Below are 26,100 nucleotides of genomic sequence, written 5' to 3'. Positions count from 1 at the left end.
GTAAGCTGTAGAGCCTGGATTTGAATTAGGTCTCCTGGACGTGGGGTCTGTGCTCTTCATTCTGGCGGTAGAGGCTCAGGCAGAGACACGTGGCCTTAGAGGGCAGAACCCAATCTGTGGGGGAAGCCAGTCCTTCCTGTTGGATCTGAGGGTAGTGGGTTTCCCATCCAGGAAACTAAGTGCAGGCCAGCCTGGACGGCTCCTTTTCCAGCCTCCTTCCGCTTGGGGGTGGGGGTTGGGGTTGGGGTTCAGGTTGGGGTGGGGGTGCGGGGTTCGAAGTAGCTGCTTCTAGCCTGAGATACCCACAGCATCTCTGCCCTGAAGCCCTGGGCGCCCTCTGCATTGTACATCATCTCTGGGCCTCAGTTTCCTATCTACCAAATGGACACAATTCTCGTGCTACTGGGTTTTAAAAGCTCAAGTGTCTCACGGATCGCGGGTGAAAAACCACCTTAGTGGCCGTCATTGAATAACGAATAAAATGGTCTTGGCTGGAGCGGGGCAGAGGAAGTAAGTGGGCGGCGGCCGAGGTGACAGCCGGCTGGAGAGGTGGAGCCAAGGCGATGGGTGGGGAGGGGGCGGGCCAGAGCTCCGGGGCAGAGCTAGAGACTCACCCAAGGAGCAGGCAGTCTGTATCCCGCACGCATCAGCCGCCCTGCACCATGAGCCGTAAGTCCGGCCCCGGTGCCCTCAGAATCCCCTTTGCCTCCCCGTGGAGCCTTGAATGCCAGGTTCAGCGCTTCATCTCTCTCCCTCTGCAGGGCGGAGTGTCTCGCTTCGGTTCCCGCTGCTTCTGCTGCTGCTGCTGCTGCCGTCGCCCCCAGTCCTGCCAGCGGACCCCGGGGCACCCGCGCCGGGTAGGCGGCCCCTTTCCTGCCCTCGAAGAGTCCCAGGCCCTGCATCCCTGGCCTAGCCCCCACCCCCCTCTCCCCTCCGGCCGGCCCAGCTTCCCCTTTCGGCTCGCTGTGCCTGGGAGGGGGGAGGGGGCAGGGGGCTGAGTCTGTCGGTGATGGGGGCTCTCTGCAGACCTCCGGGGGGTGTGGCCTTGGCTGGGACGCCACAGGGTTCTTTTGGGGAGGAAGGGCAGAGTGGGATCTCGGATCGGCTTTGGGAAGAGGGGCAGCCTCTCTCAAGCCCCCTCACCTCTTCTGGGCCTCCAGCGGTCCAGGCGGGTCCAGGCGGACTCAGTCCCCAACAATCCCCGCTGTTTCCCCTGCGGGCCCCTTTCGGAGGAAGCAGCAGGCGCCAGGGGAAGGCGGACTGGCGAGTTCTCTTTCTCCAGCCTCTAACTTTCTGGGACCCTTCCGGATTCCCAGCCCCAGTGGAGATCTCCCTTGGTGAGGCCCCGGGGTACACCAGCCATTCCGGAGAGAGTTGGAGGTGGAAATCCACTTACAGGGCTGGGCTGCTTCCCCTGAGGTTTAAATCCTCACCTGTGAGGTCCCCACTGGGCAGATGAGTTAACTGAGGCTCAGGTAAGGACTGTAACCCCCTCAAGCTCACACAGTACAAGGTGGGCTCAGGGTTGCAACTTGGATCTGATTCTAGGCATTTTGCAGGGTCTTTCTGCAGAGTCCTCCCTGCCCTCCTCTCGCCCTACCAATGGACCCTGGTTTCACCACCCCAAAGATGATGGGGAAAGTCAGGTCCTGGAAAATTCCACCCCCCCACCCCCCGCTCCCCACCATGCATGTACCAAGTTCCAGGTGAAGGGATGCAGCTCCTCCCTCCCACAGCCCCCCTCCCCCAGCTTACAGCCTCCGCGGGTGTGCGTGCATGCATACGTGTGTGTGTGTGTGTGTGCAGGGTCTAGACAGAGCTTCCGTCATCACCTAGCTGTGTGAGCCACCCCTCTCTGGGTCTACATTTCCCATCTGCAAAATGGGGTCAACAGAGGATTGAAGCGGGGAGGAGATCTGAGCCTTCTGTTGTGATGCTCAGAAGAGAGAGGGATTTGGTGCTCAGAGGAGAGAGGAAGGATATCTCTGTGGACTGGGAATCAGACCGGGTTTCCTGGAGGAGAGGGTTTGAGTGGGCGGCATTTGGGGAAGCCAAGAAAGGGATGGAGGGTGCTGGGCATGAACAAAGGTCTAGTCTGTGGGACGAAGAGGAGGAAGACTCATGTGGCCAGCACTTTACGGTTTACAAGATGTGGCTGTGGGCATCTCTGTTGTTGGTGCTCACAAGAGCCCTGCCAGAGAGATGTTAGTCCCATTCTACAGACGGGAACTCTGAGGGCCAGAGGGGGAGACCCCCTTAGCAGAGCAAGGGCTGACCCGGCTGTCCCAGTGGCTCGTTTTGTTCACCCCTGCATCAGCCCAGCACTTCCTCTGAGGCCCCCTTCAGCCCCATTCAGCCCCATCCAGGCCCCCAGGGCACCCAGGGCTCACCTGTCCTCCTGTGTCTGTTCACCAGCGCTTAGTGAGCCATGGTCTGTGCGATCTTGGTTTTAGCCTTTTCTACTTATCTTTATAGTGTAAGTGTTTAAACGGATTTTTTTTTTTTTTTTAAACCCTGACAACATTCCCAGGGGTTTGCTTTTTGCCAACCTTTGGCTGGGTCCTGGAGACAGCTGGGAGGAGCTTGCAGTCTGATGGAGGAGGCAGTGATGCCCACAGACTGTCATCCAAGGGGGTCAGGGCCATGACTGAGGGAAGCACAGGGGTGTGTGGGGCTCGGGGGTTGGGGGCAGTTATCTCTCAAGTGTGAGAAGCTTCAGGAGGCTTCTTGGAGGTGGTGACATTTGACCTGGACCCTGGAGGAGGTAGTGAGTGGGGAGAAATACTGTGAGGTTTTACTAGGAAACTCTGGGAGGGGTTTTCCTGGCAGAAGCAAGGGCATGAACTGAAGCCTAAAGGTCTGAACTGTGGAAGTGGGCACGTCCACAGGGAGCAGTAGGACAGAAGCAGGTTCTGGCAGACACGGGCCTTTGCATGCAGAGTGAGGAGCAGGACTTGGGCCTCAGGATAACTGGGAGCAGGAGAGTGAGACTGGGCGGATGACTTGGAGGTGAGATGGAGGCTGGGGAACCGTTAAGGAAGCTGCTGCAAGGGTCAAGGAAAGAACGGAGGACGAGTTGGGTGTTGGGGCAGAAGGTTTGGGCTGTCTTCCCATTTCCAAGTCTTTGGGTAAACTGAGGTCCGAGATGCCTGGACATTCAGGGGAGGCATCTGCCCTGGAAAGCCAAAGCCTGTGTTTTGTCCCCAGAGTGGTAGCAAAGGTTGATCCCCCAGGAGGCCAGGGCTGCAGACTTACCTGGGGACAGGTGGCTGGGGAGGATGTTGCCTCTGTCTCTCTTGTGATGGAGGAGGTGGAGTCCAGCTTGGAGGACAGGGATGTGCCAGGGCTTCCTTAATGCTCAAGTTCATCCCCTCCAGCTCCTGAACTTGGTTTAGTACTCTCTCCTTGGCTAGGGATAGAGCATGACCTGGCAACTGGAGCTCTGTGCCAGTTGGAGGGGACTGAGGCCAGCTAACCCTGGCATGTGGGGCAGAAACCCCGCCTGTGCCAAACCCTCCTGCTGCCCGCAGCCTCCTATCTGCAGCACCAGCTGGGTCTGTGGGCCAGGTGGGGGCTTCCTCTCCAGCTGGGCTCTTCTAGCTGTCTGGGCCTGGTGCGGTGGAGCCTGGCCGCTGGCCACTGACCTGGGTGTAGGGGCTGGGGCCCAGGTCTGGGCTGATCAGGGCCTTTTTTTTTTTTTCCTTCTCTTTGGCTTGCAAGGCCCTGGAGCTTCTCTAAATATTATTCGCAGGGAATTTCAGTCTGGCCCCTTTAACGGGCCCTCTTGCTGCCAGGAGTGTCCTGGAGGACTTGGTGTTCCCTCGCTGCGCCTGTGCCTGGAGCCCTGACTCCTGGACCGTGGAACATTTCCTTGTCGAGTCCTCCAAAAGTTCTGGAGGCAGGCAGTCCTAGACAGGTCCTCATCTGTGGGAATGTGTGTGGTGTGGGCTTGCTGATCAGTCCCACCTCTGGGGTGGCCTGAAGACACAGTGAGAACAAGCTGCCAGGTTCTCTGCTGATGGCGTGGGGAGCATATTGATGTAGATATCCCAGACACTTAGAGCTAGAGTGGCTTTGCCCAGAGTTGAAAAGAAGGGAAGGCAGAGAGGGGGGTTTCCTTACAGCCTGTCTGTTTCATCTCCTTTCTGAAAAACACTGAAAAATAAGGCCCAGAGGGTACAGGGTACTTGCCCAAGGACACACAGCCAGCAAAGAGCAGGCAGGCTCCCATACATCATCACCCAGCACCTACTTGGTGCCTGGCCCTGTGCTGAGTGTGGGAACTCAAGGCACTTTAGGCTCAGTGTCTGCATCTCCCCAGTTCTCTTTCTTGATGTTTTATTATACAGGGTGTCCACCACTGGACACATGAAAGCATGAGGGATTTATGTATTTAAAATTTTTTTTCCTTTTTTCTTTTTCATTTCATTTTTTTTCTTCAAATCTTTATTGAGGTATAATTACTTTACAATCTTGTGTTAGTTTCTGCTGTACAACATATCCCCTCCCTCTTGAGCCTCCCTGCCACCCTCCCTATCCCACCCCTCTAGGTCATCACCAAGCATCGAGTTGATCTCCCTGTGCTATGCAGCAACTTCCCACTAGCCATCTATTTTACTTTTCGTGGTGTATATATGTCAATGCTACTCTCTCACTATGTCCCAGATTCCTCTTCCCCTCTGTGTCCTCAAGTCCATTCTCTACCTCTGTGTCTTTATTCTTGCCCTGCCACTAAGTTCATCAATAGCTTTTTTTTTAGATTCCATATATATGCGTTAGCCTATGGTATTTTTTTCTCTTTCTGGCTTCCTTCACTCTGTATGACAGACTCTAGGTCCATCCACCTCACTACAAATAACTCAATTTCATTCCTTTTTATTCCACTGTATATATGTGCCACATCTTTATCCATTCATGTGTTGATGGACATTTAGGTTGCTTCCATGTCCTGGCTATTGTAAACAGTGCTGCAATGAACATTGGGGTACAAGTATTGTTTTGAATTATGGTTTTCTCAGGGTATATGCCCAGTAGTGGGATTGCTGGGTCACATGGTAACTCTATTTTTAGTTTTTTAAGGAACCTCCATACTCTTCTCCATAGTGGCTGTACCACTTTATATTCCCACCAACAGTGCAGGAGGGTTCCCTTTTCTCCATACCCTCTCTAGCATTTATTGTTCCTAGATTTTTTGATGATGGCCATTCTGACCATTGTGAGGTGAAACCTCGTTGTGGCTTTGATTTGCACTTCTTTAATGATTAATGATGTTGAGCATGTTTTCATGTGTTTCTTGGCCATCTGCATGTCTTCTTTGGAGAAATATCTATTTAGGTCTTCTGTCCCTTTTTGGATTGGGTTGTTTTTTTTATACTGAGCTGCATGAGCTGCTTGTATATTCTGGAGATTAATCCTTTGTCCGTTGCGTTGTTGGCAAATATTTTCTCCCATTCTGAGGGTTGTATTTTTGTCTTGTTCATGGTTTCTTTTGCTGTTCAAAGACTTTTCAGTTTCATTAGGTCCCATTTGTTTATTCTTGTTTTTATTTGCATTACTCTAGGAAGTGGGTCAAAAAGGATCTTGCTATGATTTATGTCACAGAGTGTTCTGCCTATGTTTTCCTCTAAGAGTTTTATAGTGTCTGGCCTTACATTTAGATCTTTAATCCATTTTGAGTTTATTTTTGTGTGTGGTGTTAGGAAGTGTTCTAATTTCATTCTTTTACATGTAGCTGTCCAATTTTCCCAGCACTACTTATTTGAAGAGGCTGTCTTTTCTCCATTGCTTATTCTTGCCACCTTTGTCAAAGATAAGGTGACCATATATGTGTGGGTTTATGTCTGGGCTCTCTGTTCTGTTCCATTGGTCTGTATTTCTGTTTTTGTGCCAGTAGCATATTGTTTTGATTACTGTAGCTTTGTATTATAGTCTGAAGTCAGGGAGCCCAATTCCTCCAGCTCCATTTTTCCTTCTCAAGATTGCTTTGGCTATTTGGGGTCTTTTGTGTTTCCATACAAATCATAAAATTTCTTGTTCTAGTTCTGTGGAAAATGTCATTGGTAATTTAATAGGGATTGCATTGAATCTGTAAATTGCTTTGGGTAGTATAGTCATTTTCACAGTGTTGATTCTTCCAATCCAAGAACATGGTATATCTATCTGTTTGTATTGTCTTTGATTTCTTTCATCAGTGTCTTGTAGTTTTCTTCATAGAGGTCTTTTGCCTCCTTAGGCAGATTTATTCCTAGGTTTTTAATTCTTTTTGTTGCAGTGATAAAAGGGAGTGTTTCCTTAATTTCTCTTTCTGCTCTTTTGTTGTTAGTGTATAGGAATGCAAGATATTTCTGTGCGTTAATTATGTATCCTGCTACTTTACTAAATTCATCAGTTAGCTCTAGTAGTTTTCTGGTGGCATCTTTAGGATTTTCTGTGTATAGTATCATGTCATCTGCAAGCAGTGATAGTTTTACTTCTTTTCCAGTTGGGATTCCTTTTATTTCTTTTTCTTCTCTGATTTCTGTGGCTAAAACTTCCAAAACTATGTTGAATAATAGTGGTGAGAGTGGGCACCCTTGTCTTGTTCCTGTCCTTAGAGGGAATGCTTTCAGTTTTTCACCATTGAGGATGATATTGGCTGTGGGTTTATCGTATATGGCTTTTATCATGTTGAGGTAGTTTCCTTCTGTGCCCACTTTCTGGAGAGTTTTTATTATAAATGGATGTTGAATTTTGTCAAAATCTTTCTCTGCATCTATTGAGATTACTAAACCAGGAAGAAATAGAAAATATGAACAGACCAATCACAAGCACTGAAATTGAAACTGTGATTAAAAATCTTCCAACAAACAAAAGCCCAGGGCCAGATGGCTTCACAGGTGAATTCTGTTAAACATTTAGAGAAGAGCTAACACCTATCCTTCTCAAACTCTTCCAAAATATAGTAGAAGGAAGAACACTCTGAAACTCATTCTATGAAGCCACCATAACCCTGATACCAAAACTAGACAAAGATGTCACAAAAAGAGAGAATCACAGGCCAATATCACTGATGAATATAGATGCAAAAATACTCAACAAATACTAGCAAATAGAATCCAACAGCACATTGAAAGGATCATACACCATAATCAAGTGGGGTTTATCCCAGGAATTCAAGGATTCTTCAATATACGCAAATCAATCAATATGATACACTATATTAACAAATTGAAGCATGAGGGATTTAAGTTAGACTGAAAGAAGACATTCCTTTGTGACTAGTTCCCAGAGCTCTGGTTGCGGCAGAGGATGGTGATCCCTCTGGGGTCCTGGTTTCATTCATTCAGGATTCAGGTCCACCTTGAAGGAAAGGTGGCAAGCCTATCTCACCTGGGGTCATCCCCAGCCTGTGGAACAAAGTGACTCTCCCTCTGCATCCCTTCCCCAAATCCAGGCCTCGGGACCTCCAGGAGGGGGAAGGGAGGGGAAGAGAAGAGAGTTTATCTTGGCTCTGCAACTTTGAAGCAGTGGGGCTTGGACGAGTCTCCTCATCTGTGGCGGGGGTGCGGGGAGTCTCACCCACCCCCTAGGGAGTGCTGAGCAGATAAATGAGGTAGATATGCAAGTTTGGAGGGTCAGCCAGAGCCCTGGCTTCCCAGCCCATCGTGACCGTCCAGCCGTGGTCAGGCTCATGCCCTGCGAAGCAGGGGAAGCAGCATCCAGTCTTCTCTCTGCCCACCCTGACATCATGGGGCCTGCAGCAGTAGCTGCTGTCCTTGCTGGGGAGAATTTCCCTGCTCTGGGGCCGCTGGTGTTTATGGAAAGATCCTGGTGGAGGAGGAGGGAGGGAAAGTTGGGCAGCAGGTCTGAAAGGGAGGGGCCTCTGCCCGCCTGGCACACAGGCTCTCCTGGCAGGAGAGGCATACGGGCAGGAACTTCTGTGACTGGGGGTGCAGCTCTGCTGCCAGCTGAAGCCCTCAAGCCAGACTTCAGAGCCAGCTGCAGGGGGCTGGGGAAATGAGGGAGTCTCTTTGGCCAAACTTGGGGTGATTGGTCTCCTCGCTTCAGTTTAAATTCTGCAAACATTTGTTAAGCTCTGGCCACGGCATCTGGATTTCCTGGGTGGCTGGATCTCTCCAGGACCTGGGTTGAGCCCCAGCTGTTCTCACCGCCTCTGTGAGGGAGCAGAAAGTTGGAGAAAGCCCTTTCCCTTGGAGGCTGGTGGTGGAGCAGAGCAGGTCGAGCTGGAATGTGGAGCCAGGGTGAGGGAGAGTGGAGGAGTGTGGACACTTAGGGGGAGGCTTTCTGGTGCATGCGCAGTTGGCAGGGTCAGGTAGATATGGAGGGAATTTACTAGGGAGGAGCCGCAGCCTGGGTCATGGAGGGAGCAGAGCTTCCGGCTTTGGGGCTGCGGGATGGGCTGCCACAGAACAAACTGGAAGGATCTCTTGAGTGCCTTTTGGTGTCCCTACTGGGGGAGGGATGGGGAAACAGCCCAGAGAAGGGCTGGGCCTCAGCCCCTGTGCCCACTGAGAGGTAGGACGATCCATTGGTGACAGAGGGCCTGGTTTGCCAGGGTTGGGGGCTGGGCCGTGTGGTGCCGTGGGTGCTCCCAGCTGGAACAGCAGAGTCCCGAGCAGGAGGGATCGGTGAGGTTGCAGACCCCTGGGCCTACTGCACAGCTGAACCTGAGCTCCTTGGCCTTTCTGGGCCTTGGCTTTGGGAGGGGGAGGTGGGTCCTGCCAGCCCCTGCCCTGGGTCCCACCTGTGTTGGTCTGATAAGGCGTTTTTGTCTAGACTTCTTCCCTTTGGTTCCTTCCTTTTACAGCTGGCAGGGGTCACAGAGATGCTATTGTGGGGCTGCGGGGAGTTGCCAGGGCTTAAGCAAAACTATTTGCATGATTCTGTGATGTGAGGAGACCTAAACCAGGGGGTCATGCCCTCCGATCACAGCATCCTGAGGTGACTTCTCGGGTTCCCACGCCTCTTGCTACCCTCTTGACCCCCTGTAATCAGTTACACAAAGCACCGGAGTTCCCTGTAACATTGGCTCTGAGCCCAGATGAGGAAGTGTGTTTGCAGGAGGGACCTGGCGTTTTCTGTGTAAGGCTGGGGAAGGGGCCGCTGCCAGGAGCCAGGTGCCCTGGGTCTGCAGGAGGCCTGGCTCTGTTCCGTGGTCTTGGCCAAGTCCCCCCTCTTCCTGAGCCTTGGTGTCCCTTGCTGAGCTGTGAATGGGCACTGAGCGAGCTCCAAGGAGTCTCTCACCTTGCTGCTGGGGAATCGTTGAGGCTGTGGTCAGGGAGATCTGGGTTAGACACAAGGAGGGACTTCCTGTGGGGGAGGATTCTCCCCGGGGGTGTGTGGGGGGTTGATGCTAGAGCTCCACTCATCCTCTCGGGGGAGAGTTTTCAGGCCACATCTCTCCTGTTCCCGTGGTCCCTGACCTCCCTCAAGATCCTAGAGCCTGGACTCCGCCCTGATGTGGGCCAGGGCTGGGTCTATCAGGAAGAGAGCTGAGACTCCCCTCAGACCCATTCTCTGTCCGCTGGGTTCTGGGAAATGTCTTTTCCTGGACTTGACGGCTGTGTGTGGGGGTGGGGTGGAAGTGAAGGGATGGGCAGTTGGTCTGGAGTGCCTTGCTGGGTGACCCATCTGGGTGTCCCCTTATCTGGCCTCAGTTACCGCATTCGCCTGTAAGTGGGTGTTGTGATACCTACTCTTCCTTCCCTTCTGCAAAAATGAAGGGATGGTAGGTCCTGGTGCCCAGAGGTTGGGGTGGGTCTGAGAACCTCTATCCTTTTCCCTTTTCTGAGTCCCACCAACTCTGCCCTTGGTGTTGGGCTCTGACTTGACAGAAAGTGAATTCTCTAGAAGCCTGCGGCTGCAGCATCTTATCAGCTGCTTCCTAGCCTTTGATGTCACAGCCTGGGGTCTGGACTCTTTTCCTGCCCCACTGTGGTGGCAGCAGGGGTGGGGGGGACTTCCCCTGGTGGCCCGATGTGGGTGAGACTGGAAACCCAGAGCGAGGTCTGGAAACGGAAGGGCCAGGGGCTTCCTGTTCATAGCTGTGGGGACAGAGAGGGCCCTGAGAGGAACACAGAAGTCCAGTAAGTTAGGACAGAGCTTTGACTGGACTCCATGCCTCCGGCCCCAACAAGAGGTCACCCTGGAGTTCTCTGATCTCTGTTTCTCCCCAACAGTGAACCCCTGTTGTTACTACCCGTGCCAGCACCAGGGTATCTGTGTCCGCTTCGGCCTTGACCGCTACCAGTGTGACTGCACCCGCACGGGCTATTACGGCCCCAACTGCACCATCCGTGAGCTGGGCCTCCAGCCCCCACTCCTTCTCCCCTGGGCTCATCCTCCAAGACCCCCACTTCCTGCCCTTGCCTCCAGCCGTGGCCCTGTTCTTGTTCCTTGCCTGCCTTTGACCTCTGCCGCTGCCCCTGACCTGGGTTCAGCACAAGCCCTCACTCCCGGCACACCCCAGTCCCTGCTTCTGGGCTCCAGAGTGAGTCCTCACCGCCTAGCTCTGGCCTTAGTGACCTCAATCCCTGGTCCTGTCTCCTGTCCTCCCCTCTGGTTCTGGCTCCGTCACGTGTCATCACTCCCAAGGTTCCATCCTTACCCCTGCCCCGTAGGTTCTGCCCTGTTCCATCCTGGCCCAGGTCCCCAGTTCCCATCTTCCACCCTGGCTGCTTCCAGTCCTGCCAGGAGGGCCCGACTGAGTGGCCCCCCATGCCCCCACAGCTGAGAAATGGACCTGGCTCCGGACTACTTTGCGGCCCGGCCCCTCTTTCGTCCACTTCCTGCTGACACACGGGCGCTGGTTCTGGGAGTTTGTCAATGCCACCTTCATCCGGGACGTGCTCATGCGTCTGGTACTTACAGGTGGGTGGGGGGCAGGACACCCCTGATCTAGGGGAGCAAGGAATCCTGCTACTTCCTGGAATTCTTGGCATCTCATAAGGGCAGTGGGTGGTGGGGGTGCTCTAGGGTGCCAGATAAAAAAAGAACAACTCAAAAAAAAAAAAAAAAAAAAGAACAACTCAGGGATTTCCCTGGCGATCCAGTGGTTAGGACTCTTGCTTTCACTGCTGAGGGCGTGGGGTCAATCCCTGGTGGGGGAGCTAAGATTCTGTAAGACACTGTGTTGGGCAGCAAAAAAAAAAAAAAAAAAAATGACCCAAGAGGAGGTGGGGGGGATGTAACTGGGGGCAGGAACCCCTTGTCACCATTATTTTCGCCCTCTGCAGTGCGTTCCAATCTTATCCCCAGCCCCCCCACCTACAACGTAGCACATGACTACATCAGCTGGGAGTCCTTCTCCAACGTGAGCTACTACACGCGCATTCTGCCCTCTGTGCCCCGAGACTGTCCCATGCCCATGGGAACCAAAGGTAATGGCGATGGGGTGAGGGGGCTGGGCCTGGGGGGCAGATCACAGGAGATGCTCAGTTCTCCTCTTTGGGAAAAAGTAAGCAGCAGAGCAATTACTGACTCATTTCACAGATGGGTAAACTAAGGCAAGACATACGCATATCCAGAACCAGGGAAGAGGACAGGGCTGGGGAATGAGGACAGGAAGAGGTTGTGGTGGGTCTTGCCTGAGGTCAGTGGCAGAGTCAGACTAGTGCTTCCATATTTCCCTGGTGCCTCTTTGCCTGAAATTTGTCTGCAGGTGAGTGGGATCCTGCTGGAATGGGGGTGACTTAAAAGTTGAAATGGAGGAAGGAAGGAATAGTGAGCTATTTATTGGGTGCTAACTCTGCGTTTGGTTCTTTACCAACGTAAACAGTCCTGTGTGCTTCATCCGTACAGTTTACACATAAAATCAATTTTTTTTCTTTAGTTGTTCAAGACTGGCACTTGGTGTCATTGGCAGGGGTCTTCTTCCCAAGACCTTCTTCCTTCTCCACTCCTGATTGTTCCCAAACCTGGGGGTTTACTCAGTTTAGAGCCATCAATTCAGTTTCAAGACGGGACGGGAAAAAAGACGCATTAATTTATCACTGCCGTCGCTTCAGTTCCCACCACATGGTGTCGCTGTTGAGCGCTGAGCCTGTGCAGCCCAGTGGTTGCGAGCTTTTGAAGGTTCAGAACCTTGCATATGTATCAGTGTCCTTAGTTGGGCCTCAAGGGCACTACTCTGATAGTTTGCACCCACATGGGTAGCTACTATTCATTCCCAAAGCATGACCACTCTGCCAGGAGAGCTGGGTCGCACAGAGCTTCTGGCCTCTGCCAACACTTTGCTGGCACCAGTCCTTGCTCGGTGTCAGAGCGATAATTGCAGGTTACAGGGTGCAGACCACTCCCTCTAACTTCCCTTTTCGTGAGTTCCCTTTGGGGTGCTTGATGACCTTTCCTGCTACAGGAAACCAGTCAGCCTTTTCAATCCAAAGAGCTATTCTGTTGACACTGGGCCTCGTATGATGTATTGTGGAAGAATGCCTTTTCTGCAAGGACACTGGGTACCAAGTCATCCGACATTGACTTAATTAAGGAAGGTCTTTTAATGCTTGTCCTTATAATGACAGACACGTGCGTCAAGATGGCTTGTCTTTACCCCAGAAATAAAAAGTCTGGCATCATTTAAAATAGGTTGGCAAACTCCTGCCCACAGGCCAAATCCACCCACCCCCTATTTTGCAAATAAAGCTTTGTTGGAACACAGTCACGTTCTTTAGGTATCACCTGTGGCTGCTTTCCTGGTGCACCAGCAAAGCTGAGTAGATGTGACAGAGACCACATGTTGGCAGAGCCTGAGATATTGACTATCTGGACTTGTACAGAAAAAGTTTGCTGACCCTTAATTTAAAAGATTTCATTTTTTAAAAAAAAGTTCCATCTCACCAGTTTTCTGTCATGCTTACGTTATCTCATGCTCTCCTCAAATCCACTGCACAAAATAGATATCATTTGCCCTATTTTATAGATGAAGAAATTGAGGCTCAGAAAGACGGAATGACTTCTCCATGTTCACACAGTTTCAAACACAGGCTACCTTGCTCCAGGGCTGGGAAGTCCAAGTTCTTTTGTTTGTCTTTTCTTTCTTTTCTTTTTTTTGGGGGGGCGGGGTGGGGTGGGGGAGGTTAACTTGTACAAAGTAGCAAATGTACACAAAAGTTGAGAGAAAAGTATAATGAAGTCCTATGTATCCATCTCCGAGTTTCAAGATTTTTCCACCATTTGCCAATGTTATTTCATTTATCCCCTCTCACCTTATTTTTTATGGAGTTTTTAAAAGCAAATTCCAAATGTCATGCCGTTTCACCCATAAATATGTGTAGGGTCTTTTGGTAGAGAAGGTGCAAGGGGCCATCTGGTGGGAGGGAGGTGATCCTGTGGAGGCCACTCTGGGCTTTCGGTGTGGACCACTTTGGTCTAGCGAGCCTGGAAGGCCCTGGAGCAGGAAGATGCAGACAGGAAGCAGCTACTGCCCTTTCCCACCTCCCCAACCAGGGAAGAAGCAGTTGCCAGATGCTGAGCTCCTGAGCCGTCGCTTCCTACTCAGAAGGAAGTTCATCCCTGACCCCCAAGGCACCAACCTCATGTTTGCCTTCTTTGCACAACACTTCACCCATCAGTTCTTCAAAACTTCTGGCAAGATGGGTCCTGGCTTCACCAAGGCACTGGGCCATGGGGTGAGTACCTAGGAGGGGCTTGGGACTTCTCTGGGCCACACTTGGCACATGTAGGTTGTTGCCAGCGGGGCAGGACCCAGGGATCTGAGTGGGCCCTCTCTCTGTCTTCAGGTAGACCTTGGCCACATTTACGGAGACAACCTGGAACGTCAGTATCACCTGCGGCTCTTTAAGGATGGGAAACTCAAGTACCAGGTAGCACTGGGTCTGGGGATGGGGCGATGGGAAGAGCCTTCCACAGTCTTCCCTGGCAGAGGCTGTTGGTGGGGGCCTTGGTGGTGTCCTGAGATGGCCAGCTGCAGGAGCTGGAGGCGTGCGGGCGGAGGAGAGCTGATACACCCCAGGAGAGGGTGCCAGGCAAGAGAAGCAGATGAGGAGCAGACATGGCCTCTTGTGTTCTCCTGAGAGGTGGATTGGGGGCTCCATAGGAGATGGACATTTCCAGCCTGCATTTATTCATTTAATTATTCCACAGTATTAATTGGGCACTGTGATGTGCTTGGCATGGGTGAGCAGTGGCCATGATAGTTATGGGCCCTGCCCTCAAGCTCCTCAGGGACCACAGACACAAACACTAGGGTGCTAGTTCCATGAGGACTCTTTATCTGAACTCACACTGTCCAATAGTGCTAGAGCCACATAGGTAATTATCTCATGCACTCCTCAAATCCACTGCATAAAATAGGTATCATTTGCCCTGTTTTATAGATGTGAGCCACATCTAAGTTATTAAAATTTTTCTAGTGGCCACATTAAAAAGCAATAGGCGAAATTAATTGTAATATTATATATTTTTATTTAACCCAATATATCCAGAATCTTATTTCACCATGTAATAAACATGAAAATTGTAAATAAAACATCTCACTATTTGTGCTAAATCTTCAAAATCTGATCTCTGTCTTACACTTACAGGACATCTCAATTTGGGTTCCAAATTTTCATTGGAGATTCTGATCTGCATTTAGATTTCATAAAATTTACAGTTGAAAAAATAGATTCACATGTCCAAGTTGTTCTAAGCATAAAGACTTTCCAATAGCTGAGGTATCTGTTTTATTTTTTAATTTTCAATTAATTAATTAATTAATTTTTTGGCTGTGCTGGGTCTTCAGTGCTGTGCAGACTTTCCCTAGTTATGCAGAGAGGGGGCTACTTTTTGTTGCGGTGCGCGGGTTTCTCATTGCAGTGGCTTCTCTTGTGGAGCACGGGCTCTAGGTGAGTGGCTTCAGTAGTTGTGTCACATGGGCTCAGTAGTTGCGGCTCACAGGCTCTAGAGCGCAGGCTCAGTAGTTGTGGCGCATAGACTTAGTTGTTCCTCGGCATGTGATTTCTTCCCGGACCAGGGTTCGAACCTGTATCCCCTGCATTGGCAGGTGGATTCTTAACCACTGTGCCACCAGGGAAGTCCTGAGGTGTTTTAAAATTTAAATCTAAAGTAAATAAAATTAAAAATCCAGTTCCTCATTCACAGCGACCACATTTCTAGTGCTTAGTAGTTGCACGTGGCTAGTGGCTTCCATACTGGACCATGCAAATCTAAACAAACAAAAACCAAGACAGGAAGTTCAAAGCTGAATCCTTTGGGCTAAGAACAGTATCTGGCCTATGGTAGGTTCTTGGTGTATATTTATGGAGTGAATGAAGACACTGACGTAGTTAATTACACTTGTGAATGCTGCCACCAGGGAGAAGCCAGGAGAGGGGAAGCCTTCTTTAGGAAGTATGAATACACCAGGAGTTGCATGCAGGATGAGGAGGCCAAGAAGGGCACAAGGCTGCCCAGGGTATCAGGGATCCAGGCTGGAGGGTGACTTCGAGGGAGTGAAATGAGGGAGATGCAGCAGGACATCTGAGTGATTCCCGATGAGTGAGGGTTGTGCTAAGGATTTCTGATTTCTGCCAAGAGCAGAGAGGGGACTTGAAGCGTTTTAAGCCAGGGTGTGATGCTAGGTTTGCGTGTTTTAAAGCAGTGGTCCCCAACCTTTTTGGCATGGACCGGGGGTGGGGGGTGGGGAATGGTTTGGGGATGATTCAAGTGCATTACGTTTATTGTGCACTATATTTCTATTATGATTACATTGTAATGTAAAATGAAATAATTATACAACTCGCCATAATGCAGAAGCAGTGGAAGCCCTGAGCTTGTTTTCCTGCAACTAGACGGTCCCATCTGGGGGCGATGGGACTGCCTCAGCGCCACCTCAGATCATCAGGCGTTAGATTCTCATAAGAAGCGCGCAGCCTAGATCCCTCGCATGTGCGGTGCACAGTAGGGTTCACGCTCCTATGAGAATCTAATGCAGCTGCTGATCTGACAGGAGGCGGAGCTCAGGCGGTGATGGGATTCATGGGGAACAGCTGTAAATACAGATGAAGCTTCACTAGCTCACCCACTGCTCACCTCCTATTGTGTGGCTGGTTCCTAACAGGCCCTGGAGCAGTAGTGCTCCATGATCTGGGGGTTGGGTCCCCTGTTTTAAAGGACTGATCTGGCTGCAGGGCCAAGAACAGACTGTCTAGGGGGATAGAGCTACTTATGAGGGGCGTCAGGGTGGAAGATGAGGGTGACTTGGAAGAGGGTGGTGCAGAGAGGAGAGAGGAAGGGCCTCACTTTAGGAGAGCTTCACTAGGTAGAATCCACAGGCCTTGGTCAGGGAGGCTGGGCAGCTGCCCTGTGTGTTATAGGCAGCTGTCAGTAGGAGTGCGAGGGTGTCAGCTGTGCAGGTGCAGGCACTCTGCCCCCTCCCCGTTACCAGGTGGCCCCATCCCGCAGGTGCTGGACGGAGAGATGTACCCGCCATCGGTGAAAGAGGCGCCCGTGCTGATGCGCTACCCCCAGGGCATCCCGCCCCAAAGCCAGATGGCGGTGGGCCAGGAGGTGTTCGGGCTGCTTCCTGGGCTCATGCTCTACGCCACGCTCTGGCTGCGCGAGCACAACCGTGTGTGTGACCTGCTGAAGGCTGAGCACCCCACCTGGGGCGACGAGCAGCTCTTCCAGACGGCCCGCCTCATCCTCATTGGTGAGGACACCAACCCAGGCCTGTCCTGAAAGGTCACACCCTCCATCCTGAGAAGCAGGGGGTGGAGGGTTTGGGAAGAGAGATTTGAATCCTGAGCAGGACCCTTCCCCATGTGAGCCTCACTTTGCAAATGTGTACGGTTGGGAATAATGATGGTTTTGAGGATTTGTTGAGATGATGAATGGGAAAGCTCTTAGCATGTGATAGGCCTTCAGAAGATGGGGGGGCTGTGATAACTGATTATTAGCTGGTGACTGGCAGCAAACCTGATCAGCCATCCCAAATCTCGTTTCCCATTTACTGCATCCAGGGGCACTCAGGGCATCCTCAGCAAACACTAGTCAAACCTCAGCTTGCCTGGGCTTCGGAAACCCTTATGTTTCCTGCCCTGCATGCATCTGTCTTCCTGGAGGTTGGTAACTTCTGGGTGACTCAGGGACAAGATATTTTTGTGTCCCCTACGGGGGCGAGTCTGCAGCCTAAAATGTCAGATGGTTTCCTGCCTGGGAGCTTGGCCCCCGACACCCCTCTCCAGACCATATTCACTCTGAGTCACCAGTGAGCCCCTGCCTCCACCTCTGGGCATCACTGGGCACGGCTGTTCCCAATTATAGTACCAGATTCACCGGTGCCGGGAAGAGCCCTGCACTGGGGATGGGAATGGCCTAAAGAATGGGAAAGGGCTGGTTCAGAAATCCCAGTTTTATAGAGACTTTGACCAGAGAGGGCAAGTCTGTGTCTGCAGGCTGCCCAGCACACTGACTGGTGATGAAGCTGTGGCCAAAGGCAGGACTCCTAGGGCCCTGCACCCCCTTGCTTCATTCAACCCTTCCCCACAGCCTTATGACCCAGATATGATTATCCTTGTTGTAAACATTAAGATGCAGAGAGGGTGAGTGAATTCTCCAAGGCCACTGGGTGGAGAGAGTCTTGACCCACGTCTGGCTGCTACCAGAGTTTATGCTGCTTCTACCACATCGTGAGGGGAGCACTTTCCTGAGTGGGGAGGGGTGCGAGCCTTAGTTTAATCTTTTGTGATGTGTGTGTATGGGGAGGGGATTCTCCCCTCACTCCTCCACGTAGTATGCCTGCTTCTATACTTAATGACCCCCTGTGTGATGCCAGGCCTGTGCCAAGCAGTTCAGATACATTCATTGTCTACTTCTCTCAGCGACCCTGTGAATATTATTAGACTGATGTTATTATAATACACATTTTACAGATAAGGAGAGCGAAGTTCAGAGAGAGTAAGTAGCACAGCTCCAGCTCAGGTGGCGAGAAGTGGTGAAGCCAGGAGTTAGACCCAGGTCTGCTGATTGCACTTCCAGTGGCTCCAGATCAGTTTGCTAAAAGCCAATTTGTCCAGTGGCTAGTTGGCCAAAATATCAGTTTCTTTTAATATCTAGTTGACCAGTTTTCGTTTTGTTATGGCATGTTCGGTTTGTATGTTCCCTGGCTCTTTGCTCTGTAGCTGGTTCCTGAGGGGGCAGAGGAATTCGACGCATAGGAAGATATGAGGATTATATTTGGGACCAGATTCACTGATGTCTCCAGTGTCCCTCATTTGCTGCTGCAGCTCTTAGAATGGTCTCTTGAGAGCTCCCCTCACCCCCTCCCAGGGAAGCTGAGATTCCCTCACTAAGTTAATCTCTACTTGCCCATCTTTTGTGGCTTCTCCAGCCTCTTTTAACGGGCTGTGGGAAGGCGGCCACCCGAGGGTCACCAAACTCATCCTCGGATACTTCTTTTGCATGTCCTGCTCAGCCCAGCCCATGACCTCACCATAGGACGTGGGGTAGCAGGTGGCTCTTATCTTGGGACATCAGTCCAGTCTGAGACAGAAAGTTCCATTTTCACACCCCATGACAGAAAGACAGAGTGTAAGCGGCCAAATAAAACCAAATGACCATCACAATGATAAAGAAGTCAAACCAAGCTCTTTGCATGAACTGGCTGGCTTCCCAAGCCTGGTGGCTAAATCCCTGTGCTGCTGATCCCATGCTCCATCCTTCGTCCCAGGGGAGACCATCAAGATTGTGATTGAGGAGTACGTGCAGCAGCTGAGCGGCTACTTCCTGCAGCTCAAGTTTGACCCGGAGCTGCTGTTCGGTGCCCAGTTCCAGTACCGAAATCGCATCGCCATGGAGTTCAACCAGCTCTACCACTGGCACCCTCTCATGCCCGACTCCTTCCGGGTGGGCTCCCAGGACTACAGCTACGAGCAGTTCCTGTTCAACACCTCCATGCTGGTGGACTACGGGGTCGAGGCCCTGGTGGATGCCTTCTCTCGCCAGCCTGCGGGTCGGGTGAGCCTCAGAGGAGTGCTGGGGAGGGCTGCTGGGGTCTGGGATCCAGATGCCAGGTTTCTGTAGAAGGGGGAGGGTGTCACCCCTACAGGATGGTCATGGTCATTCCTTCATTCATTCTCTTGTTCTTTTGCTCATTCAGTGATGCCAGGTGTTACTTCAGGTGCTGGGGATACAGTGGTGAACAGGGGCAATGTGGTCCTTGTATTTTGGGTGAATACACCCTAGAAAGGAACAATAGTCATGTGACACTGAGCACTTACTACATGTTAGGCACTGTGCCAAGTGCTTTTCTGATATTATGAGAATTGTAAGAGCTTGTTAAGAACCACAATACAGAAAGCCCACAGTGCTCTGGAAACTCGGAGAGGGGCTTCTGGCCAAGAGTTGGGGATTGTGGAGAAGGAAGTGATGCTTGAGCAGAGATCCAAAGGATAGACAGGGATCTCCCAGGGCAGGAGATAGTGTTCATGCCCTGGGGTGACTGTGTTCTGGATGGAGCGGACAGCACGGCAAAGGCCCAGAGGTCAGAGGGCATGGCAATTTGAGGACCAGGAAGATATTCAGGGTATGGCAATATATGCAAAAGTGCCTGCACATAGTAGATCTTTATTCAATGAGAGGCCTCCATTATGGGCCAAATTGTCCCCTGCCCCAAATTCCCATGTTGAAGTCCTAACCTCTGGTACTTGAGAATGCGAGTGTATTTGGAGATAGCATCTTTAAAGAGTTAATTAAGGTAAATGGGGTCATTGGGTAGGCCCTACCATGACTGGTATGCGTATAAGAAGAGGAGATTAGTTTATAGATATGCACAGGGGGAAAACATAGGGGAAAGATGGCCATCCCTAAGCCAAGGAGAGAGGCCTCAGAAGGAAACCAACCCTGCCCACACCTTGATCTTGGACTTCCAGGCTCCAGGACTGTGAGGAAATAAATTTCTTCGGTATGGCAGCCCTAGCCAAATAATACAGCCTTTCCCCCTGGAATTTCTAACTCCCTCTCTCCTAGATCTTCCCTTCCCCGTGTTTGGAAGCTCCCATCTCCTTCATTCCAGCTCCCCTCAGCCCACTTCTCTCTCATCCTTATCCCTAGGCCCTACCTTGATGTCGTGGCAGCCTGTGGGTTTAGGTTTCCTCCTGGTAATTTGATTGCAATTAGCACATGCCGGCACCACAGGGCAGCTGCTGGCTGTGTCGAGGCCTCTGTTCTCTGTGAGGACACACACACGAACAGAGACAATAGCTTGTGTATGTGGCTCTATGGCTTCCAAAGAATTTTCAAGCAATGACCGTGCTGACGTGTGTGAAGAGCCCTGGTGTTTCCTGGTACGAGGCAGAAAGACCACAGAAGTGTGTGATTCTCAGGATATCAAAGAGAGTGTGAGAAGTGATAAAACAGGGCTTCCCCTGATAATCCCCGCACATGGTTCCATCTCAGGGTTACCGTGTGACCAGCGCTGTGATAACTGCTGTCTATTCTTTATCTCGATTATTTCAGCACAACCATATCAGACGGATGCTTCTATTTTCCTGACTTTTGCATATGAGGAAACAGAGGCTTAGCTTAAGTCATTTGCCGATGGTCCCTGTGTTTGTTTCCTAGGGCTGCAAAAGGACCTCAAACCAGGGGCTTTTAAGCAACAGAAGTTTATTCTTTTCCTTTTCTCTGTTTTTTGGAGGTTCAAAATATCACCTTTATTACTGATAAAGGTGATTCTAGAAAACCTAAATAATCTATGCTGGCAAGCAGGCTTTTTAATAATAAACCCGCAAACAGACAAACTTGGCTACCAAGACATGGAGGCATTGAAACAAGGAAAGTCTCTCCCAACATCCTCCTGTCCCCCCAGAACAAGGAGTATGACAGAAAACATGCTCCCTGGTGTCTCCTGAATGCAAGAGTGGCAGAGGGGATTGCTTGGACGATGAATGCCTAGTTACTGCTCTAAAACTCACTAATAATAATGTCACTCCTCTTCTAACAAGGAGTGAGTGGGAGAGGTTGGAAAAGACGCTACGAGTGTTAGGCTACTGGAGTTTCCTCCATAGACAAAGAAACATCCAGAAAAGGAAAGAAATATTCCCACCTTACACCTGAGAATTATCACTTTTTATTTATTTATTCATTGATCCATCCAAGCATCCATTAAGCATTTACTACTGGGGACTTCCCTGGTGGCTCAATGGTTAGGAATCTGCCTGCCAATGCACGGGACACGGGTTCGATCCCTGGTCTGGGAAGATCCCACATGCCTCAGAGCAACTAAGCTTGTGTGCCACAACTACTGAGCCTGCGCTCTAGAGTCTGTGAGCCACAACAAGAGAAGCCACCGCTAAATAAATAAATAAATAAATAAATAAATAAATAAATAATGTTTAAAAAGAAAACCCACTTACTACACATTACTAATATCTAGGCCATGAAAAAGATCAATCTTCAGACATTTCTCTAGAAAGCCCTTGCAGTTAACTCCCCCAAATGGTATTAATACCAGTCAGAAATTTATTGTTTCACAGTTCTGGAGGGTAGAAGTCCAAAATAAGGGTGTTGGCAGGGCCATCTCTTGCTGAAGACTCCGGGAGAGAATCTGTTCCCTGCATCTGTCTCAGCTTCTGCTGCTGGCTGACCATCCTGGGGGCTCCTTGGCTTGTAGAAGCATCACTCTGACATGGTGTTCTCCCTGTGTCTCTGTCTCCTTTTCTTATCAGGACAACAGTCATTGGATTTGGGGCCACCCTAGTGGAGTATGACCTTAATTACATCTAGTTCCAAATAAGGTCACATTCACAGGTGCTGGGCGTTAGGACTTCAACATATTTTTTGGGGACGCACTCAAGTCAATCCACAACAGTCCTACAGCTTGTAAATGGTTCAGCTGAGATTGGTGCCAGTTTCTGCTGGCTTTGCCCCAAGGTGTATAATTTCACCCAACTATGCTTTTCATTTTTCTCATCCAATTGTCCTTGATCTGCCCAAACAGAGCTCTTTCTTTAGCATTATCATTATCAAGTCACCCTGAGCAATTGAGCTTTCTTTAGACCTATGCTCCGTTTTTTTTTTTTCTGATAATTCTTTTGCATTAAGAATATTTTTTTAAACTTTTAATTTTATATAGGAATATAGTTGATTAACAATGTTGTGAGAGTTTCAGATGTACAGCAGTGATTCCATTATATGTATACATGTATCTATTCTTTTTCAAATTCTTTTCCCATTTAGGTTGTTACATAATATTGAGCAGAGTTCCCTGTCTATACAGTAGTAGACCTATGCTCCTTAAAAGTTATGAATCAGATTTTTTTTCTGGAGCCCTCTTTTTTTTTCTTTTTTGGCTGGGCTGTGTGGCTTGTGGGATCTTAGTTCTCTGACCAGGGATTGAACCTGGACCCTCAGCAGGGAAAGCACTGTGTCCTAACCACTAGGCTGCCAGGGAATTCGCTCTGGAGCCTTCTTTATCTCACCAGGTTACTTGGGCTTTGAACCCTATTTCCCTCCCCTCACAGGTTATATTACACCACCCCCTTGGTCTTGGAGTAAAACTCCAAATTTAGTTAAACTAAATGTGTTCATATGTTACACTTTTCATGGCAAGATTTTAGCTCCCTCCCCACTAGCTTATGACAATTCCTCTCCCAGGAGGCTTGGCAAAAAGAAGGAGAAACAAATGTAGTCACCTGCATCCCTGTGTGTACCTTTATCTGTCTGAATGAAGTGACTGGATACTATATGTTCCTACCTCCTAGCTAAATTTCTCTCTTCTAGCAGTGGCTGGTTACTAGGGGTTCACCTTTTAATACTAGATGCTCAGTACATTTTATTTAACTTCAATTCTGTGATAAAAGAATGGAAAGCAATAGAAATATGTTCCTTAGCAGAATCCATTAAAAGATAAAACGTCTTTGTTCTAGGATGAGTACTGATTTGGAGAGTGACAGACACGTGTCAGTTCTGCCAGGTAGAGTTTAAAAAATATCCTAGGAAAGCCATAAAGTTTTGGCCCCTCAAACTAATATTTGTCCATCCATCTGTTTCCATCACTGGAAACTTGAGAAGCCTTTCTGCCTTTTATTTCCAGATCTGAAATACCAGTCTCCTCTGCTTGAGCTCTTGACCGTGACCGTACTGGCCATCTCCTCTGCAGAGTCCTAGTTGCTGAACCTAATAGTTCCAGAAGTTTCCTTAACAGAATGTTGGGGGTTCTCACCAAAATTCAAAGGACTGGGGAACAGTGTGTCCTGTGAGTGACTTTTGAAGTCCTCCTGGCGCACTCCACACTCTAAAGATGAGGAAGCTGAGACTCAGGCTGGGGGTCCCTGAGAAAACATGGCAGTGCCGACCTAGGACCACGTCCCCAGCGTGGTGGCTGCTAGGCTGGGCCATACTTTCTCCTCTCCAGGACAAGGAGGCCTGGCTCTCAGACCACAGCTGTGTTTCTCTCTTGGCAGATCGGTGGGGGTAGAAACATAGACCACCACATCCTGTACGTGGCTGTGGAAGTCATCAAGGAATCGCGAGAGCTGCGGCTGCAGCCCTTCAATGAGTACCGCAAGAGGTTTGGCATGAAGCCCTACACCTCTTTCCAGGAGCTCACAGGTGAGCAGCTGTTTCCTGGCCATGGTTCCTGCCTTTGAGGGGCTTATGCTAAAGTGAACGAGACATCGAGGACACGGAATGCGGCGATTCGTGTGGCTGGCCCTGTGACTGTGGGATTTGAGGGGTGTGGGGGAGCATGGTGCTGGGGTGGCGAGGGATGGCAGATGGCTTCCCCTGGGGAGGGGAGGTGGCTTCTCGGCTGGCTTTGAAGGGTAAAAAGGGATTTTCCAGCTGAAGAATAGGATCCTTAGCTGCAAAGAACATTCTAGGCGGAGGAACAGAAAGTACAAAGGCACAGGGGTTAAAAAGAGTGAGCCTGCTCAGAACAGTCGTAGGTGTGGCTGGAACCAGAGGCTTACGCGGGGGAAGCAGGTGGAGGTTACTGATAGGAGGCTGGCTCAGATTGGGTGGAACCGTGGATTCTATGCCAAGATTTTGGGTTTTATTCTGTCTAGTGGTTCCTAAATCCCATTTATGGACCAGCTACCTAAGAATGACTTAGAAAGTTAATTAAAAATACCAAATCCTAGATATCTCTTTCAGAGATCCTGATTCAGTAGGCCTGGGTGGTGCCCAAGAATCTGTATGTGTGTCTGTCTGTTATCTATCTATCTACCTACCTACCTACCTATCTATCTATATCTACATCTATATATCCATATATATGTATGTGTATATATATAAAATACAAATATATATAATATAACAAGTACATAATAACATATATGTCTACATGTATATATATATGCATATATACGTGTGTGTGTGTATGTATGTATATTTGTTGTTGTTCAAGATCCCCAGCTGTTGGGCAGCCAAGTTTGGGAACCCTTGTCACAGACAATGGAGGGGGCACTGAAAGGTTTCGACCAGGGTGTGATGTGATGCCTGACTGTGTACTGGTGCCCTGTGGAGGGTGGACTTGAGGAAACAGGTAGGGATGCTCCCTGTCTGTCTCCCATGATGGTCCAGAGAGACAGAAAGAACACTGTCTCTAAGTCTCTATGTGAGCTTGGGCAAGTGACATTACATCTCTGGGCTCCGGCAGAAGGCAGGGTCTTGGACCAGGATAAAGCCTTGAAACCTGCCTGTGAAGGAAACAAGATGGGTAGCTTCTCCCTGTTGTAACGATCAGGTAATTAGGGCACAGGAGAAGTGGGGTGAGTTGCTCGAGGTCACGCTGTTTGGTGGCAGATCCAGGGCCTTGACACCATCTGCAGGAGCAAATTCCTCCCTGGATGCAGCCCTGGAGCAGGTCAGTCAGCCGGGCCAGGTTTTGGGGCACGTGCTCATTTGCTCAAGTTGTTATTCTGAAGTCCCTTCTTCTCCCCAGAAAAAGGTGGACCTAGAAAGTTCCCTCCCCAGATGAACCTTAATGAATGGCATCATGTTTCTGACTCTGGCTTCTCCTCCTTGTAGGAGAGAAGGAGATGGCAGCGGAATTGGAGGAGCTGTACGGAGACATCGATGCCTTGGAGTTCTACCCGGGGCTACTTCTTGAGAAGTGCCATCCAAACTCCATCTTTGGGGAGAGTATGATAGAAATTGGGGCTCCCTTTTCCCTGAAGGGCCTCTTAGGGAATCCCATCTGTTCTCCGGAGTACTGGAAAGCAAGCACATTTGGCGGTGAGATGGGCTTCAACCTTGTCAAGACGGCCACGCTGAGGAAGCTGGTTTGCCTCAACACCAAGACTTGTCCCTATGTCTCCTTCCGCGTGCCGGACCCCCGCCAGGCGGATGGGCCTGGAGCAGAGCGGCCATCCGCAGAGCTCTGATGGGACAGGGCAGCAGCGTTCTGGAGGCTAGAGCTTCCTGCTCCTCATTCCAGGATGCTGAGGCCAGGCCTGGTTGTCTTCAACGGTGGGCTCCTGATTTGGCGTTGAGAGCATCAGGGTGGACATTTAGAACTCCTGGTCCCTCACCCATGATCTGCAATACTGTGGTCTTGTTTGTCGTTCTAGAATGCTGAATTCCTGGTGAATCATCCAGAACGTTGGCAGTGGTTCTCCTTCGGCATGCCAGAACACTGGGTTCCTGGTGGACTACCTAGAATGTCAGATTTCTGGTTGGTCCAGAATACGGGCATTCTAAAATGTGGGACTCCTGATAGAATCATCTAGAACGTTAGGGGGTTCTTATTTTGCATTCTAGAATTATGGTTGGGCCTCCAGAGTGTTGACTTCCTGATCGGTTACTCAGAATGTGGTGTTCCCGGGTGATAGCCCGGGACAGTGGCTGGTGTGCTAGATCGGTCCGGTTCTGAATGTCTGGAGTGTTGATAATTCATTTTCCTGTTCAATGAGACATTCCCAGAAGCAGGGGGATCTGATGTCTCACGAGAATGCATTGCCTGAATCTGCGCCTGCACGGAAGGGGCAAGGAGGTGGGTGTACTTCTTGGGACCCCAACTGAGACCCTGGTCTGAGGATCTAGAGAGAACAGGTGGCTTTTTCCAGGCCATTGACTGGAAGCCACCAGAGCTCTGTCCTCATCGAGGTCTTGACTCATGGCAGCTGTTTTTCATGAAGTTAATAAAATTCTTTTTCCAAA

The 26,100-nt window shown here is 50.2% G+C and overlaps 1 protein-coding gene across 2 annotated transcripts; it reads left to right on the top strand.

The window, feature by feature from the left end:
- The first annotated feature begins 298 nt into the window (after positions 1–298).
- PTGS1 (prostaglandin-endoperoxide synthase 1) lies at positions 299–26,100 on the top strand. 2 transcript variants are annotated; one of them, XM_057723143.1, is made up of 11 exons: positions 299–669; positions 762–857; positions 10,179–10,295; positions 10,729–10,869; positions 11,235–11,378; positions 13,444–13,625; positions 13,737–13,820; positions 16,402–16,648; positions 18,668–18,954; positions 23,403–23,550; positions 24,970–26,100. In XM_057723143.1, exons 1-11 carry the CDS (start codon positions 564–566, stop codon positions 25,323–25,325), a joined length of 1,908 nt encoding a protein of 635 aa, XP_057579126.1. In that variant the 5' UTR covers positions 299–563; the 3' UTR covers positions 25,326–26,100. The 2 variants fall into 2 exon arrangements, with proteins under 2 accessions (XP_057579126.1, XP_057579127.1); XM_057723144.1 differs by lacking the exon at positions 762–857 and having other exon boundaries at positions 590–669.

This window comes from Hippopotamus amphibius, chromosome 2 (genome assembly GCF_030028045.1).
Source record: "Hippopotamus amphibius kiboko isolate mHipAmp2 chromosome 2, mHipAmp2.hap2, whole genome shotgun sequence".
Lineage (NCBI taxonomy): Eukaryota > Metazoa > Chordata > Mammalia > Artiodactyla > Hippopotamidae > Hippopotamus > Hippopotamus amphibius.
The sequence above is the reverse complement of the archived record's forward strand: the minus strand, read 5'-3'. Positions and strand labels throughout refer to the sequence as shown.